Source organism: Procambarus clarkii, chromosome 65 (assembly GCF_040958095.1).
Source record: "Procambarus clarkii isolate CNS0578487 chromosome 65, FALCON_Pclarkii_2.0, whole genome shotgun sequence".
Lineage (NCBI taxonomy): Eukaryota > Metazoa > Arthropoda > Malacostraca > Decapoda > Cambaridae > Procambarus > Procambarus clarkii.
The window spans coordinates 3,243,577-3,263,361 of record NC_091214.1 but is presented as its reverse complement, the minus strand read 5'-3'; the positions used below and the strand labels follow the sequence as shown (position 1 = coordinate 3,263,361).

The following is a 19,785-nucleotide window of genomic DNA, read 5'->3' as shown; positions in this document are numbered from 1 at the left end:
CATAACAGACACTGACTTACCTGCTCATCACATAACTTACTAACCTACCTGCTCAACATATAACTTACTAACCTACCTGCTCATCACATTACACACTGACTTACCTGCTCAACACATAAGTTACTAACCTACCTGCTCATCACATAACACACTGACCTACCTGCTCAACACATAACTTACTAACCTACCTGCTCATCACATTACACACTGACTAACCTGCTCTTCACATAACAGACACTGACCTACCTGCTCATCACATAACACACTGACCTACCTGCTCAACACATAAGTTACTAACCTACCTGCTCATCACATTACACACTGACTAACCTGCTCTTCACATAACAGACACTGACCTACCTGCTCATCACATTACACACTGACCTACCTGCTCTTCACATAATAGACACTGACCTACCTGCTCATCACATAACACACTGACCTGACCTGCCAACGGCCATACCACGTTGAGAACACCGCTTCTCGTCCGATCAGCGAAGTTAAGCAACGTTGGGTTTGGTTAGTACTTGGATAAGTGACAGTCTGGGAACACCAAATGCTGTTGGCAATAATGTTTGGAGCCGGTCGGCCGAGCGGAAAGCACGCTGGCTTGTGATCCTGTGGTCCCGGGTTCGATCCCGGGCGCCGGCGAGAACCAACGGCAGAGTTTCTTTCACCCTATGCCCCTGTTACCTAGTTGTAAAATAGGTACCTGGGTGTTAGTCAGCTGTCACGGGCTGCTTCCTGGGGGTGGAGGCCTGGTCGAGGACCGGGCCGCGGGAACACTAAAGCCCCGAAATCATCTCCAGATGACCTCATGATATACCTGCTCATCACATAGCACACTATCCTACCTTCTCATCACATAACACACTGACCTACCTGCTCATCACATTACACACTGACCTACCTGCTCATCACATAACACACTGACCTACCTGCTCATCACATAGCACACACTAACCTACCTGCTCATCACATATCACTCTGACCTACCTGCTCATCACATAACACACTGACCTACCTGCTCATCACATTACACACTGACCTACTGCTCATCACATAACACACCCTAACCTACCTGCTCATCACATAGCACACACTAACCTACCTGCTCATCACATAACACACTGACCTGACCTTCTCATCACATAACACACACACTGACCTACCTGCTTATCACATTACACACTGACCTACCTCCTCATCACACAACACATTGACCTACCTGCTCATCACATAACACTCTGACCTACCTGCTCATCACATAACACACTGACCTACCTGCTCATCACACAACACACTGACCTACCTGCTCATCACACAACACACTGACCTACCTGCTCATCACACAACACACTGACCTACCTGCTCATCACATACCACTCTGACCTACCTGCTCATCACATTGCACACTGACCTACCTGCTCATCACACAACACACTGACCTACCTGCTCATCACACAACACACTGACCTACCTGCTCATCACACAACACACTGACCTACCTGCTCATCACACAACACACTGACCTACCTGCTCATCACATAACACACTGACCTACCTGCTCATCACATAACACACTGACCTACCTGCTCAACACATAACATACTAACCTACCTGCTCATCACATTACACACTGACCAACCTGCTCTTCACATAACAGACACTGACCTACCTGCTCATCACATAACACACTGACCTACTTGCTCATCACATAACACACTGACCTACCTGCTCATCACATAACACTCTGACCTACCTGCTCATCACATAACACACTGACCTACCTGCTCATCACATTACACACTGACCTACCTGCTCTTCACATAACACACTGACCTACCTGCTCATCACACAACACACTGACCTACCTGCTCATCACATAACACACTGACCTACCTGCTCATCACATACCACTCTGACCTACTTGCTCATCACATTACACACTGACCTACCTGCTCATCACATTACACACTGACCTACCTGCTCAACACATAACACACTGACCTACCTGCTCATCACATTACACACTGACCTCCCTGCTCTTCACATAACAGACACTGACCTACCTGCTCATCACATTACACACTGACCAACCTGCTCTTCACATAACAGACACTGACTTACCTGCTCATCACATAACTTACTAACCTACCTGCTCAACACATAACTTACTAACCTACCTGCTCATCACATTACACACTGACTTACCTGCTCAACACATAAGTTACTAACCTACCTGCTCATCACATAACACACTGACCTACCTGCTCAACACATAACTTACTAACCTACCTGCTCATCACATTACACACTGACTAACCTGCTCTTCACATAACAGACACTGACCTACCTGCTCATCACATAACACACTGACCTACCTGCTCAACACATAAGTTACTAACCTACCTGCTCATCACATTACACACTGACTAACCTGCTCTTCACATAACAGACACTGACCTACCTGCTCATCACATTACACACTGACCTACCTGCTCTTCACATAATAGACACTGACCTACCTGCTCATCACATAACACACTGACCTGACCTGCCAACGGCCATACCACGTTGAGAACACCGCTTCTCGTCCGATCAGCGAAGTTAAGCAACGTTGGGTTTGGTTAGTACTTGGATAAGTGACAGTCTGGGAACACCAAATGCTGTTGGCAATAATGTTTGGAGCCGGTCGGCCGAGCGGACAGCACGCTGGCTTGTGATCCTGTGGTCCCGGGTTCGATCCCGGGCGCCGGCGAGAACCAACGGCAGAGTTTCTTTCACCCTATGCCCCTGTTACCTAGTAGTAAAATAGGTACCTGGGTGTTAGTCAGCTGTCACGGGCTGCTTCCTGGGGGTGGAGGCCTGGTCGAGGACCGGGCCGCGGGAACACTAAAGCCCCGAAATCATCTCCAGATGACCTCATGATATACCTGCTCATCACATAGCACACTATCCTACCTTCTCATCACATAACACACTGACCTACCTGCTCATCACATTACACACTGACCTACCTGCTCATCACATAACACACTGACCTACCTGCTCATCACATAACACACACTAACCTACCTGCTCATCACATATCACTCTGACCTACCTGCTCATCACATAACACACTGACCTACCTGCTCATCACATTACACACTGACCTACCTGCTCATCACATAACACACCCTAACCTACCTGCTCATCACATAGCACACACTAACCTACCTGCTCATCACATAACACACTGACCTGACCTTCTCATCACATAACACACACACTGACCTACCTGCTTATCACATTACACACTGACCTACCTCCTCATCACACAACACATTGACCTACCTGCTCATCACATAACACTCTGACCTACCTGCTCATCACATAACACACTGACCTACCTGCTCATCACACAACACACTGACCTACGTGCTCATCACACAACACACTGATTTACCTGCTCATCACACAACACACTGACCTACCTGCTCATCACATACCACTCTGACCTACCTGCTCATCACATTGCACACTGACCTACCTGCTCATCACACAACACACTGACCTACCTGCTCATCACACAACACACTGACCTACCTGCTCATCACACAACACACTGACCTACCTGCTCATCACACAACACACTGACCTACCTGCTCATCACATAACACACTGACCTACCTGCTCATCACATAACACACTGACCTACCTGCTCAACACATAACATACTAACCTACCTGCTCATCACATTACACACTATAACACTCTGACCTACCTGCTCATCACATAACACACTGACCTACCTGCTCATCACATTACACACTGACCTACCTGCTCTTCACATAACAGACACTGACTTACCTGCTCATCACATAACATTCTGACCTACCTGCTCATCACATAACACACTGACCTACCTGCTCATCACATAACTCACTGACCTACCTGCTCATCACATAAAACACTGACCTACCTGCTCATCACATAACACACTGACCTACCTGCTCAACACATAACATACTAACCTACCTGCTCATCACATTACACACTGACCTACCTGCTCATCACATAACACACTGACCTACCTGCTCATTACATAACACACTGACCTACCTGCTCATCACATAAAACACTGACCTACCTGCTCATCACATAACACACTGACCAACCTGGTCTTCACATAACAGACACTGTGTTACGAACCCGGATCCAACGTCCGAGCCTGGAGCAGTGACAAACACGCCATCTGTGGGTCAGCTCCCGAAACCCCCGCCAAACGAACGACGACACCTAGTGAGGACAGCGTGTACTGGCCTCGAGGACCAGTTTCCAGTCTGGTTCAGCGCTCAACACCGCCGCTCCTGACCTCTGGTGAGGTGGTGCTCCGACGACAGCGCCATCTATGGACTGGATACGTCAGGTGTTAGTATCTGAGCCTGTGAGTGTGGTGTATTAGTGTCCCAGTCATTGATGACGTGTCTGCTTACAGAGCCGACCTGGGACCACTGTGTTGAAGGTGGAGTCAGTCTACCCGAGGCAGCCAGTCTCCATACAGTGAAGTTTGCTGCAGCTTTTGTGACGTCGTCCCCCCGGAAGAACACTGTGGTGTGTTAAGCCTGCCAGTGGAGTGGCAGTGGAAGGATTTACCCGGGACCGACGGTTGGAGACGATAATCCACTGGGGTATTGAGGACAGGAGGGTGATTGGTGATATCACACGAGACTCCTGTCTAGGGCGTACCCCTTTTATCGTTCGTGGAGTGGCCGTACCAGCCTTGGTGGCTCAGTACCTGCCAGCAGACCTGCTGGACGTGTGGTTGACGGCCTCCACGACGGTGCCCCCAGTGGACCTGTGTTGTGGCTGACCTGTGGCCAGGGTAGGCTCGGCGTTCTAAGAGGACACGTCTTGAGGCCACGAAGAAAGCACCGCGGACTCAGCACCTAGCTTCGAGGATCCATAGTCTCCAGCAGAAGACTACAGTGTTGATCCCCTTTGTAAAGTGTTAATACCCCTCCCCCTTGTGTACGTTTTACTTTTATATATTTAAATGGTGATGGTTATATTATATTTTATTAAGTTCTTACCTTTCTTTCCCTACTCCCTTTAAGTTACTTGCGTCACGGATCGCATCCCTTGATAGCCTCTACTGGCTTGGGGCCAGATATATATCTTCCTCTAACTACATCAGAGTAAGAACCCCGTTGCGTCCCGAGAGGGCCGTAACACACTGACCTACCTGCTCATCACATTACACACTGACTAACCTGCTCTTCACATAACAGACACTGACCTACCTGCTCATCACATAACACACTGACCTACCTGCTCATCACATAACACACTGACCTACCTGCTCATCACATAACACACTGACCTACCTGCTCAACACATAAGTTACTAACCTACCTGCTCATCACATTACACACTGACCAACCTGCTCTTCACATAACAGACACTGACCTACCTGCTCATCACATAACACACTGACCTACTTGCTCATCACATAACACACTGACCTACCTGCTCATCACATAACACTCTGACCTACCTGCTCATCACATAACACACTGACCTACCTGCTCATCACATTACACACTGACCTACCTGCTCTTCACATAACAGACACTGACTTACCTGCTCATCACATAACATTCTGACCTACCTGCTCATCACATAACACACTGACCTACCTGCTCATCACATAACACACTGACCTACCTGCTCATCACATAAAACACTGACCTACCTGCTCATCACATAACACACTGACCTACCTGCTCAACACATAACATACTAACCTACCTGCTCATCACATTACACACTGACCTACCTGCTCATCACATAACACACTGACCTACCTGCTCATTACATAACACACTGACCTACCTGCTCATCACATAAAACACTGACCTACCTGCTCATCACATAACACACTGACCAACCTGCTCTTCACATAACAGACACTGACCTACCTGCTCATCACATTACACACTGACTAACCTGTTCTTCACATAACACACTGACCTACCTGCTCATCACATAACACACTGACCTACCTGCTCATCACATAACACACTGACCTACCTGCTCATCACATAACACACTGACCTACCTGCTCAACACATAAGTTACTAACCTACCTGCTCATCACATTACACACTGACTAACCTGCTCTTCACATAACAGACACTGACCTACCTGCTCATCGCATAACACACTGACCTACCTGCTCAACACATAACATACTAACCTACCTGCTCATCACATTACACACTGACCTACCTGCTCAACACATAACTTACTAACCTACCTGCTCATCACATAACACACTGACCTACCTGCTCAACACATAACTTACTAACCTACCTGCTCATCACATTACACACTGACTAACCTGCTCTTCACATAACAGACACTGACCTACCTGCTCATCACATAACACACTGACCTACCTGCTCATCACATAACACACTGACCTACCTGCTCAACACATAACTTACTAACCTACCTGCTCATCACATTACACACTGACCTACCTGCTCAACACATAACTTACTAACCTACCTGCTCATCACATAACACACTGACCTACCTGCTCAACACATAACTTACTAACCTACCTGCTCATCACATTACACACTGACTAACCTGCTCTTCACATAACAGACACTGACCTACCTGCTCATCACATAACACACTGACCTACCTGCTCAACACATAAGTTACTAACCTACCTGCTCATCACATTACACACTGACTAACCTGCTCTTCACATAACAGACACTGACCTACCTGCTCATCACATTACACACTGACCTACCTGCTCTTCACTTAATAGACACTGACCTACCTGCTCATCACATAACACACTGACCTGACCTGCCAACGGCCATACCACGTTGAGAACACCGCTTCTCGTCCGATCAGCGAAGTTAAGCAACGTTGGGTTTGGTTAGTACTTGGATAAGTGACCGTCTGGGAACACCAAATGCTGTTGGCAATAATGTTTGGAGCCGGTCGGCCGAGCGGACAGCACGCTGGCTTGTGATCCTGTGGTCCCGGGTTCGATCCCGGGCGCCGGCGAGAAGCAATGGGCAGAGTTTCTTTCACCCTATGCCCCTGTTACCTAGCAGTAAGATAGGTACCTGGGTGTTAGTCAGCTGTCACGGGCTGCTTCCTGAGGGCGGAGGCCTGGTCGAGGACCGGGCCGCGTGGACACTAAAGCCCCGAAATCATCTCCAGATTACCTCATGATATACCTGCTCATCACATAGCACACTATCCTACCTTCTCATCACATAACACACTGACCTACCTGCTCATCACATAACACACTGACCTACCTGCTCATCACATAACACACTGACCTACCTGCTCATCACATAACACACTGACCTACCTGCTCATCACACAACACACTGACCTACCTGCTCATCACATAACACACTGACCTACCTGCTCAACACATAACACACTGACCTACCTGCTCATCACACAACACACTGACCTACCTGCTCATCACATAACACACTGACCTACCTGCTCATCACACAACACACTGACCTACCTGCTCATCACACAACACACTGACCTACCTGCTCATCACACAACACACTGACCTACCTGCTCATCACACAACACACTAACATAGGCCTCCGTCTCCTACTCTCACAGATCAAGCTGCCCAACAGCACTGCAGGAGATGGCGGAGCTCCACTACAGTTACCTTAATGTCGACTACAATACAGTGGTGCTCGATGCTTGGAGGACCCAAGGCTGCTTTAACACGGTCAGTCCCGCCGGCTGGTAGGCGTGGGCGTGTGGCAGAGGGCGTGTGTCAGAGGGCGTGTGTCAGTGGGCGTGTGTCAGAGGGCGTGTGGTAGAGGGCGTGTGTCAGAGGGCGTGTGTCAGAGGGCGTGTGTCAGTGGGCGTGTGTCAGAGGGCGTGTGGTAGAGGGTGTGTGGCAGAGGCGTGTGGCAGAGGGCGTGTGGTAGAGGGTGTGTCAGAGGGTGTGTGTCAGAGGGCGTGTGTCAGAGGGCGTGTGGCAGAGGGCGTGTGGCAGAGGGCGTGTGTCAGAGGGCGTGTGTCAGAGGGCGTGTGTCAGAGGGCGTGTGGCAGAGGGCGTGTGTCAGAGGGCGTGTGTCAGAGGGCGTGTGTCAGAGGGCGTGTGTCAGAGGGCGTGTGTCAGAGGGCGTGTGGCAGAGGGCGTGTGTCAGAGGGCGTGTGTCAGAGGGCGTGTGTCAGAGGCCGTGTGTCAGAGGGCGTGTGTCAGAGGGCGTGTGGCAGAGGGCGTGTGTCAGAGGGCGTGTGTCAGTGGGCGTGTGTCAGAGGGCGTGTGTCAGAGGGCGTGTGTCAGAGGGCGTGTGGCAGAGGGCGTGTGTCAGAGGGCGTGTGTCAGAGGGCGTGTGTCAGAGGGCGTGTGGCAGAGGGCGTGTGTCAGAGGGCGTGTGGCAGAGGGCGTGTGTCAGAGGGCGTGTGTCAGAGGGCGTGTGGCAGAGGGCGTGTGTCAGAGGGCGTGTGTCAGAGGGCGTGAGTCAGAGGGCGTGTGTCAGTGGGCGTGTGGCAGAGGGCGTGTGGCAGAGGGCGTGTGTCAGTGGGCGTGTGGCAGAGGGCGTGTGTCAGAGGGCGTGTGTCAGAGGGCGTGTGGCAGAGGGCGTGGGGGAGGTGTGTGGCAGAGGACGTGGGGGAGGTGTGTGGCAGAGGACGTGGGGGATGTGTGTGACAGAGGACGTGGGGGATGTGTGTGGCAGAGGGCGTGTGGCAGAGGACGTGGGGGAGGTGTGTGACAGAGGGCGTGGGGGAGGTGTGTGGCAGAGGACGTGGGGGAGGTGTGTGGCAGAGGACGTGGGGGAGGTGTGTGGCAGAGGACGTGGGGGAGGTGTGTGGCAGAGGGCGTGGGGGAGGTGTGTGGCAGAGGACGTGGGGGAGGTGTGTGGCAGAGGACGTGGGGGATGTGTGTGGCAGAGGACGTGGGGGATGTGTGTGGCAGAGGGCGTGGGGGATGTGTGTGGCAGAGGGCGTGGGGGATGTGTGTGGCAGAGGACGTGGGGGAGGTGTGTGACAGAGGACGTGGGGGAGGTGTGTGGCAGAGGACGTGGGGGAGGTGTGTGGCAGAGGACGTGGGGGAGGTGTGTGGCAGAGGGCGTGGGGGAGGTGTGTGGCAGAGGACGTGGGGGATGTGTGTGGCAGAGGGCGTGGGGGATGTGTGTGGCAGAGGGCGTGGGGGATGTGTGCGGCAGAGGACGTGGGGGATGTGTGTGGCAGAGGACGTGGGGGAGGTGTGTGGCAGAGGGCGTGGGGGAGGTGTGTGGCAGAGGACGTGGGGGATGTGTGTGACAGAGGGCGTGGGGGATGTGTGTGGCAGAGGGCGTGTGGCAGAGGGCGTGTGTCAGTGGGCGTGTGGCAGAGGGCGTGTGTCAGAGGGCGTGGGGGATGTGTGTGGCAGAGGGCGTGGGGGATGTGTGTGGCAGAGGGCGTGGGGGATGTGTGTGGCAGAGGGCGTGGGGGAGGTGTGTGGCAGAGGACGTGGGGGAGGTGTGTGGCAGAGGACGTGGGGGATGTGTGTGACAGAGGGCGTGGGGGATGTGTGTGGCAGAGGGCGTGGGGGATGTGTGTGGCAGAGGGCGTGAGGGAGGTGTGTGGCAGAGGGCGTGAGGGAGGTGTGTGGCAGGGGGCACTGGGGAGGTGTGTGACAGAGGGCGTGGGGACGGCCTGTGATATATGGGCGGGGGCAGGGGTGGGTGGTCGGCGGAAGTAATATGGGACAGGGATGTATGACAGGGTAGGAGAGGAAGTAATCTGTGGAAGGGATGTAATACTGGGTGGGTTAGGGAGTAATCTGGGACAGGGATGTATGACAGGGTGGGTGAGGAAGTGTTATCAGGCGTAGAGATGTATGACAGGGTGAGTGAAAGAGTAATCTGGGACAGGGATGTATGACAGGGTGGGTGAGGGAGTAATCTAGGGCATGGATGTATGACAGGGTGGGTTACACCTAGTTGCTTATTATGGTCTGAGTATCGTTAGGATCAATTACCAAAGTCCGAGGTGGTTCTGGATTCTCAGTGTGAGCAGTGACATTGGTCACTGCTCCCATAATCCCATAAATATTGATAATTCAACTCAAAATTATATAAAAGAATTACTCTTTAGAACTTCTTTTTACATCAAATAGTACATAAATAATAATACTCAAATAATAATCGTTTTCTGTACAATATGTAAACTAAAGATTGTGCTAAATTTATTAAGACACGGCATTATATAGTCACAAACAACTTTTAAGTAATATATCAAACTAAACATGCACAACTTTATGCACTAATAAACTTACACTTCAAGTAAAAATGAATAAAACAAGTCCTATCAACTTAATACGAAGGTAGTAAGACCAGCATATTATCAGCATTTTACTATGTTTCACATCTCTGATAATAATAACTCTCTCACAAAACTTTAGTATTAAAGTAACTAGTTCACCTTTTCGTAACAACTTGTATTTCCGTTTATTCATGACCTAAGCCAACATAACTTATGTATCCTCCCATACCTACCCAAACTTGCCTGATGTAACTTACGTAAATTAACTCACCTAATGTAACTTTTCTGCTCTGATATATCCTAACTTACAACAACCGACCAAATTATCTGACTTACATAACTCACCTAACATAAAGCATCTAAAGCATCTCACCTCACCTAAAGCATCATCTTACTGCCTCTGAAACATCAACTCTTCATTTATTTGTTAAAGACTGGGTTTTTAAGCATTTCAAAGGGGTGGTTATTTAAGATGGATGTTTATACATTTCAAGGGAATTTATTAAAAGTAGGGTATTTAAGCATTTCGAAGGATTTTGTTAAAGATAGGTGTTTGGTCATTTCAAGGCGTATTTATTAATGTTCGGGTATTTAAAGCATCATCAAGGATTATTTGTTAAAGATGGGGTATTTCATGCATTTCATGAGATTTTGTTAAAGATAGGTGTTTTATGCATTGTCAAAGTATTTGGTATATATATAGACATTTATTTAGTTCATGGAATATTTGTTAGAGATGTGAGTTTAAGCACTTTGTATTTTATTTTTATTTTTAATTCATCAAGTCTCTCAAAAGTTGTATTTATTATGTTTGATATATTTGTTCTTATTCTTCACCCTTTAACCTAACCTCTTTCTGATCATAGTGTATTTATTGTGTTGGATATAATTTGTTCTTATTCTTTGACCTTTAGCCTAACCTTTCAGATGTAATGTATTGCTTTTGTCATATTTTTGTTCTTATTTTTGTCTTCCACCTAACTTTACAGATATAGTTTATTTGTTTTGTTTTGTTTATTGTGTCGGACATATTTGTGGAATATATTTTCCTTAAGTATGCTATTTCTGAGTCAAAGATTGTTTAATCTTTTGGCAGTTACTTGCTTGGTGAGGAGAGGACAGTGAGTGTTGTAGAGGCATAGTGTTTTGGCGAAGAAGATGTCAATTAATTATTTAATGCCATGTGTATTATTTAGTTAATATTTCTAGTTTATATTGCAAGGTGCATTTATGAGGTTGTTTGTGGTTGATTTGTTGTGAAGTCTGAAGGTTTATTCGTCTGTTTCCAATGGTGCTTTTCACATGCTTGCTATGAGGAAGGAACAATAGTTTGAAGCAATGTTGCAAACTTAGCATTCATATCCCAAAACAAAAAATAAAAGGTACTAGTAATATTGTAGTCATGCTAGATCATTACCTGATTTCAATATCTAACAAATTAAATTTGACACAACATAATCTAACATGGTGCAACCTAATGATGTTTACGGTTTTACATCATAAAGAGCGCTCTCTACTAATTAGCAACCTACGATATTACAATACAGAAATATTGCCTTGAGAGAACCTCACCATATTAACCTCAGACTGATAGTACTTACTTGAATGATCAAATCCATTACGGGTATGTCCACTACGGGCTCACCATAGCCCGTGCTACTTGTAACTTCTGTTCCTAGTAGCTAAATCTTAAACATCAACAACATCCACTACGGGCTCACTATAGCCCATTAGCTAAATCTAAAACAACAACATCTGTATGATCATGAAACTAAGGTTTTTGTTGCTGCTGAACAGTGTAACCCAATGACAACCATTTGTTTTTCTAATTTGTATTAAGAGATATGCATTGCGCAGGGACTACGATCTGAACATATTAAGTAAATGTTCGTTATCGGCAGATTTGGTCATCAATGGGATACAATTTGGTGGGCGTGCAGGCGCAGTTTCCTGCAGAGGTAGCTGTTGGATGTCAGCTGAAGGTCGGGATACAGATAGCCAACAACGGTTGGGCGGCGCCAATCAATTATCGGTCAGCCCAGGTAAGGAAAACTGTATTAATGGTTTATTTAATGTCACACTTCCCCATACAAGCAACAGGCTATTTATATTCAATTCTTTCATCCCAAACCTGTTTCCAACACAAGTACCACTGTGATCTGCCTTCCCTTCATATCTGAGCTCAAAAATCTCACTAATACCCTTCGTCCTCTTGACTTAAAGCTTGCCTTACGACAAACTAACACTCTCCGTAGTAATCAGGCTCTCACTGCTCTTCCTGCTTCTAATGCTGCTGGTGTCTACTCTATTTCCTGCTCGTCTTGTCCTCTCCAGTATTTTGGGGAAACTGGCCGTACACTGAATGACAGACTTAAGGAACACAAAAGAAGTGTTGAGTCTGCAGACACAAACAATGTTCTCTTCTGTCATGTTATGGACTCTAATCATCCTATTGACTGTTCATCTTCTAAAATATTCTTTCCTGCCTCTGTCTTCACAGACCACATCTTGTCGACTTAGCTCTGATACACAACATACCAAACATGAACCTTAGTCCTGGCTTTGTTGCTGTTGGCTCTTCCCATTCAGAGTACATACTCTTCCCTTAAATGCCTAAACCTTCTTAACTAACGTGGTCAGAATTAGCATCACAGTTCAGAGTTTTAAATATATAGTGTACACTTGACATGATGTGGAGTAACTTGATATCTAACATATTCAAAGATTCGAGTGCTGTCTGGGGCCAGACTTTGTCATTGTTCTAGTGGCTGATTTATGTTGATTAATTACATGACGTAGATGATTTTGGGTAGTAGAACTCCAATCACAGATACCATGATTGAGATAAGGATAGAAGAGAGAGTAATAGTGCGTTACCAGGGCAGGGCGAGGTACATAATATTGGATTTTAGAACGAATGCCAACTGTTGATATTGGTCTGTAATTGTTGACATCAGTGAGATCACCACTTTTATGGACTGGGATTACTTTCGTTTTTTTTTAGAATCTCAGGCAAGGTTGGAAATTCAAATGATTTGTAATAGAGGATTGCAATGGCCTGAGCTAAAAGTCTAGAGTTTTTTTTGTAAATTAGAGCTGGAATTTCATCAAAGTAACTAGACTAATTTCAGATAAATGAATATATGATTAGCATCAGTGGAATTAGCAGGAGTTACGTACAGAGACCCGGGATAGTTTCCAGTAAGGTAGTCTATAACATTACTTGGGGACGCTAGTTAGTTAGGCTTAGTTGATCAGCAATATACTTATTAATTCTATTTAATACCTTAGCACTAAGTTAAGGCATATTTTACTTGCAATAATTAGTATTTGTAATATTAGATCAAATTAAATCCATTGTGGGTTGTGAGGCATGAAGGCGCTGGCTGCTCGCCTACACTGTTGGTGGTGTGTGGCATGATGGTGCTGGCTGCTGGCCTACACTGTTGGTGGTGTGTGGCATGAAGGTGCTGGCTGCTCTCCTACACTGTTGGTGGTGTGTGGCATGAAGGTGCTGGCTGCTCTCCTACACTGTTGGTGGTGTGTGGCATGATGGTGCTGGCTGCTCTCCTACACTGTTGATGGTGTGGCATGATGGTGCTGGCTGCTCTCCTACACTGTTGGTGGTGTGTGGCATGATGGTGCTGGCTGCTCTCCTACACTGTTGATGGTGTGGCATGATGGTGCTGGCTGCTCTCCTACACTGTTGGTGGTGTGTGGCATGATGGTGCTGGCTGCTCTCCTACACTGTTGATGGTGTGGCATGATGGTGCTGGCTGCTCTCCTACACTGTTGATGGTGTGTGGCATGATGGTGCTGGCTGCTCTCCTACACTGTTGATGGTGTGGCATGATGGTGCTGGCTGCTCTCCTACACTGTTGATGGTGTGGCATGATGGTGCTGGCTGCTCTCCTACACTGTTGATGGTGTGGCATGATGGTGCTGGCTGCTCCCCTACACTGTTGGTGGTGTGTGGCATGATGGTGCTGGCTGCCCTCCTACACTGTTGATGGTGTGGCATGATGGTGCTGGCTGCTCTCCTACACTGTTGGTGGTGTGGCATGATGGTGCTGGCTGTTCACCTACACTGTTGGTGGTGTGGCATGATGGTGCTGGCTGCTCGCCTACACTGTTGATGGTGTGGCATGATGGTGCTGGCTGCTCTCCTACACTGTTGATGGTGTGGCATGATGGTGCTGGCTGCTCTCCTACACTGTTGATGGTGTGGCATGATGGTGCTGGCTGCTCTCCTACACCGTTGGTGGTGTGGCATGATGGTGCTGGCTGTTCACCTACACTGTTGGTGGTGTGGCATGATGGTGCTGGCTGCTCGCCTACACTGTTGATGGTGTGGCATGATGGTGCTGGCTGCTCGCCTGCACTGTTGGTGGTGTGTGGCATGATGGTGCTGGCTGCTCTCCTACACTGCTGGTGGTGTGGCATGATGGTGCTGGCTGCTCGCCTACACTGTTGGTGGTGTGGCATGATGGTGCTGGTTGTTCTCCTACACTGTTGGTGGTGTGGCATGATGGTGCTGGCTGCTCGCCTACACTGTTGGTGGTGTGGCATGATGGTGCTGGCTGCTCGCCTACACTGTTGGTGGTGTGGCATGATGGTGCTGGCTGCTCTCCTACACTGTTGGTGGTGTGTGGCATGATGGTGCTGGCTGCTCCCCTACACTGTTGATGGTGCTGGCTGCTCCCCTACACTGTTGATGGTGCTGGCTGCTCTCCTACACTGTTGGTGGTGTGTGGCATGATGGTGCTGGCTGCTCCCCTACACTGTTGGTGGTGTGACATGATAGTGCTGGCTGCTCCCCTACACTGTTGATGGTGCTGGCTGCTCCCCTACACTGTTGATGGTGCTGGCTGCTCTCCTACACTGTTGGTGGTGTGGCATGATGGTGCTGGCTGCTCCCCTACACTGTTGGTGGTGTGTGGCATGATGGTGCTGGCTGCTCTCCTACACTGTTGGTGGTGTGTGGCATGATGGTGCTGGCTGCTCCCCTACACTGTTGATGGTGCTGGCTGCTCCCCTACACTGTTGATGGTGCTGGCTGCTCCCCTACACTGTTGATGGTGTGTGGCATGATGGTGCTGGCTGCTCTCCTACACTGTTGGTGGTGTGGCATGATGGTGCTGGCTGCTCCCCTACACTGTTGGTGGTGTGGCATGATGGTGCTGGCTGCTCCCCTACACTGTTGGTGGTGTGTGGCATGATGGTGCTGGCTGCTCCCCTACACTGTTGGTGGTGTGGCATGATGGTGCTGGCTGCTCCCCTACACTGTTGATGGTGTGTGGCATGATGGTGCTGGCTGCTCTCCTACACTGTTGGTGGTGTGGCATGATGGTACTGGCTGCTCTCCTACACTGTTGGTGGTGTGTGGCATGATGGTGCTGGCTGTTCTCCTACACTGTTGGTGGTGTGTGGCATGATGGTGCTGGCTGCTCTCCTACACTGTTGGTGGTGTGTGGCATGATGGTGCTGGCTGTTCTCCTACACTGTTGGTGGTGTGGCATGATGGTGCTGGCTGCTCCCCTACACTGTTGGTGGTGTGTGGCATGATGTTGCTGGCTGTTCTCCTACACTGTTGGTGGTGTGGCATGATGGTGCTGGCTGCTCCCCTACACTGTTGGTGGTGTGTGGCATGATGGTGCTGGCTGCTCCCCTACACTGTTGGTGGTGTGTGGCATGATGGTGCTGGCTGCTCCCCTACACTGTTGGTGGTGTGTGGCATGATGGTGCTGGCTGCTCTCCTACACTGTTGGTGGTGTGTGGCATGATGGTGCTGGCTGCTCCCCTACACTGTTGGTGGTGTGGCATGATGGTGCTGGCTGTTCTCCTACACTGTTGGTGGTGTGTGGCATGATGGCGCTGGCTGTTCTCCTACACTGTTGGTGGTGTGTGGCATGATGGTGCTGGCTGCTCTCCTACACTGTTGGTGGTGTGTGGCATGATGGTGCTGGCTGCTCCCCTACACTGTTGGTGGTGTGGCATGATGGTGCTGGCTGTTCTCCTACACTGTTGGTGGTGTGTGGCATGATGGTGCTGGCTGCTCCCCTACACTGTTGGTGGTGTGGCATGATGGTGCTGGCTGCTCCCCTACACTGTTGGTGGTGTGGCATGATGGTGCTGGCTGCTCCCCCACACTGGTGATGGTGCTGGCTGCTCCCCTACACTGTTGATGGTGCTAGCTGCTCCCCTACACTGTTGATGGTGCTGGCTGCTCCCCTACACTGTTGATGGTGCTGGCTGCTCTCCTACACTGTTGGTGGTGTGGCATGATGGTGCTGGCTGCTCCCCTACACTGTTGGTGGTGTGGCATGATGGTTCTGGCTGCTCTCCTTCACTGTTGGTGGTGTGTGGCATGATGGTGCTGGCTGCTCCCCTACACTGTTGGTGGTGTGTGGCATGATGGTGCTGGCTGCTCCCCTACACTGTTGGTGGTGTGGCATGATGGTGCTGGCTGCTCCCCTACACTGTTGGTGGTGTGGCATGATGGTGCTGGCTGCTCCCCTACACTGTTGATGGTGCTGGCTGCTCCCCTACACTGTTGATGGTGCTGGCTGCTCTCCTACACTGTTGGTGGTGTGTGGCATGATGGTGCTGGCTGCTCCCCTACACTGTTGGTGGTGTGTGGCATGATGGTGCTGGCTGCTCCCCTACACTGTTGGTGGTGTGGCATGATGGTGCTGGCTGCTCCCCTACACTGTTGGTGGTGTGTGGCATGATGGTGCTGGCTGCTCGCCTACACTGTTGGTGGTGTGGCATGATGGTGCTGGCTGCTCCCCTACACTGTTGGTGGTGTGGCATGATGGTGCTGGCTGCTCTCCTACACTGTTGGTGGTGTGTGGCATGATGGTGCTGGCTGCTCTCCTACACTGTTGGTGGTGTGTGGCATGATGGTGCTGGCTGCTCCCCTACACTGTTGGTGGTGTGTGGCATGATGGTGCTGGCTGCTCGCCAACACTGTTGGTGGTGTGGCATGATGGTGCTGGCTGCTCCCCTACACTGTTGGTGGTGTGGCATGATGGTGCTGGCTGCTCCCCTACACTGTTGGTGGTGTGTGGCATGATGGTGCTGGCTGCTTTCCTACACTGTTGGTGGTGTGGCATGATGGTGCTGGCTGCTCTCCTACACTGTTGGTGGTGTGCCAACAAGAGGCTGCCCTGTTCTAACCTATGCCCCATGCTGTGTCACAGAGCTCTGTGCTATCCTATAGCCCTGCCGTGTCACAGAGTCTTGTTCTATCATGTTGCCGTGCCGTGTAACTGAGCTCTGTACAATCCTATAGCCCTGCTTTGTCACAGAGCTCTGTACTATCCTGTAGCTCTGCTGTGTCACAGAGCTCTGTTTTATCCTGTAGCTCTGCTGTGTCACAGAGCTCTGTTTTATCCTGTAGCTCTGCCATGTCACAGAGCTCTGTTTTATCCTGTAGCTCTGCTGTGTCACAGAGCTCTGTTTTATCCTGTAGCTCTGCTGTGTCACAGAGCTCTGTTTTATCCTGTAGCTCTGCTGTGTCACAGAGCTCTGTTTTATCCTGTAGCTCTGCTGTGTCACAGAGTTCTGTTTTATCCTGCAGCTCTGCTGTGTCACAGAGTTCTGTTTTATCCTGTAGCTCTGCTGTGTCACAGAGTTCTGTTTTATCCTGCAGCTCTGCTGTGTCACAGAGTTCTGTTTTATCCTGTAGCTCTGCTGTGTCACAGAGTTCTGTTTTATCCTGCAGCTCTGCTGTGTCACAGAGCTCTGTTTTATCCTGTAGCTCTGCTGTGTCACAGAGCTCTGTTTTATCCTGTAGCTCTGCTGTGTCACAGAGCTCTGTTTTATCCTGTAGCTCTGCTGTGTCACAGAGCTCTGTTTTATCCTGTAGCTCTGCTGTGTCACAGAGCTCTGTTTTATCCTGTAGCTCTGCTGTGTCACAGAGCTCTGTTTTATCCTGTAGCTCTGCTGTGTCACAGAGCTCTGTTTTATCCTGTAGCTCTGCTGTGTCACAGAGCTCTTTTTTATCCTGTAGCTCTGCTGTGTCACAGAGTTCTGTTTTATCCTGTAGCTCTGCTGTGTCACAGAGCTTTTTTTTATCCTGTAGCTCTGCTGTGTCACAGAGCTCTTTTTATCCTGTAGCTCTGCTGTGTCACAGAGCTCTGTTTTTTCATGTGGGAAGCCTAGGCAAGATCTCAAACCAGTTCCAAGTTGGAGTGGTTGAGGGACTGCTACTCTGAAGCATTGAATTGTAAGTCAATTATATAATTTTATTGCGTGTATATGATGTCAACTTTCTCAAGTCGTTGCCTGATGTTCATTGCGGTCATACACTCTACACTGTTCGCTAAAGGTTCGTTAAGATACTCATACTGAATTTCTTAACTACTTCGTACATTTACATAATTGATCCGTTACTAACATATTTGTTCATTAAAATTTTTGTTGTAACTTACCATTTAATTAATGATTCCAGTGATATTGATAAGCAAATAGATATTTGCTGCCAACGTCACTAAGAATGTGGTTGGTGTTGCAGTTAGTGTTGCGTCACGGGAGCACCGAGACTGAGTACGTGTCTGCACTTGGTGGCGCGGACCTGAGGAGCTGGCTGCCTGGCCAGCTACACAACCTCCAGTTCTCCATGTCGTTACCCACAGACGCTCCTCTTGGCAACTATCAGGTGGGCGCTTGTTATGTCATGATCCGCCAGTAAGACTCCTGGTGGAGAACTTTCTCCCCTTACCCTGTGAGTCTCCTGACCTTAAATAAGTCATATATATATGTCTTGGTTTGAGTGAAAGTCTACGTAAAACCACCAGTTTACTGGGACAAAATTATCTTCATGACACAGCTTATATATTCAATAATTATATAGCCACGATAAAGTAATTATAAATCAATTAAGTTAACACAAAGCACAACTCACAGCAGCCAGATGTCACTAAGCAAAACTAACTTAACAACATGGGGTACACTAGACAGCGTGGGACTGACAGGCAAGTTCTGGACAAGGTGGGTGGTGACGTTACATACGCATAGTGCGGGGGTAATGTCTCGCCATGAACATCGATGACACAAGTCAGTGAACTATCACTTTGCCTTCAGAAAACTAATTCCCAACTTGACTGGCAAATGACTAAGTCTCCACATAAAGTCCAAATGTAAGTTACTTCACCACAAGAGTTACAATTTGAAAAAATTGTAATAACACTTATGAAACAATGATCCACATAATAATCCCTTCTAACTTTACCCGGTAAAAAGAAAATATTTCCCATAAATACAATGGGCCAACAGAGTAGACCACCGCACGACAACCACGACAACACCCTACAGACCAGTGAAGTCTTCCTGCTCGTCTGCCCCCACAGGTCAGCTAAACAATACCAACATAATTATGTATAATAAACCCTCTCACAGTAATGAAAAGGAAGCATAAAATACTCTAAAGTAACTAAACAACTCTCGAACATATACAGATGTACAACT

At 48.8% G+C, this 19,785-nt stretch overlaps 1 protein-coding gene and 3 non-coding genes across 4 annotated transcripts in view; all 4 read left to right on the top strand.

The window, feature by feature from the left end:
* Positions 1-19,785, top strand: part of LOC123771162 (uncharacterized) — a 141,081-nt gene that overhangs the window by 108,432 nt on the left and 12,864 nt on the right. Inside the window, exons 7-9 of the mRNA XM_069309373.1 lie at positions 7,669-7,783; positions 12,216-12,356; positions 18,833-18,976. Coding sequence (XP_069165474.1) covers positions 7,669-7,783; positions 12,216-12,356; positions 18,833-18,976 — 400 coding nt within the window. The remainder of the gene's footprint in view (positions 1-7,668; positions 7,784-12,215; positions 12,357-18,832; positions 18,977-19,785) is intronic.
* On the top strand, positions 450-568 carry LOC123771244 (5S ribosomal RNA). Its single transcript, XR_006774461.1, has one exon. It is a non-coding gene; the product is annotated as a 5S ribosomal RNA (ribosomal RNA).
* On the top strand, positions 2,560-2,678 carry LOC123771243 (5S ribosomal RNA). The gene has a single exon (XR_006774460.1). It is a non-coding gene; the product is annotated as a 5S ribosomal RNA (ribosomal RNA).
* Positions 6,876-6,994, top strand: LOC123771242 (5S ribosomal RNA). The gene has a single exon (XR_006774459.1). It is a non-coding gene; the product is annotated as a 5S ribosomal RNA (ribosomal RNA).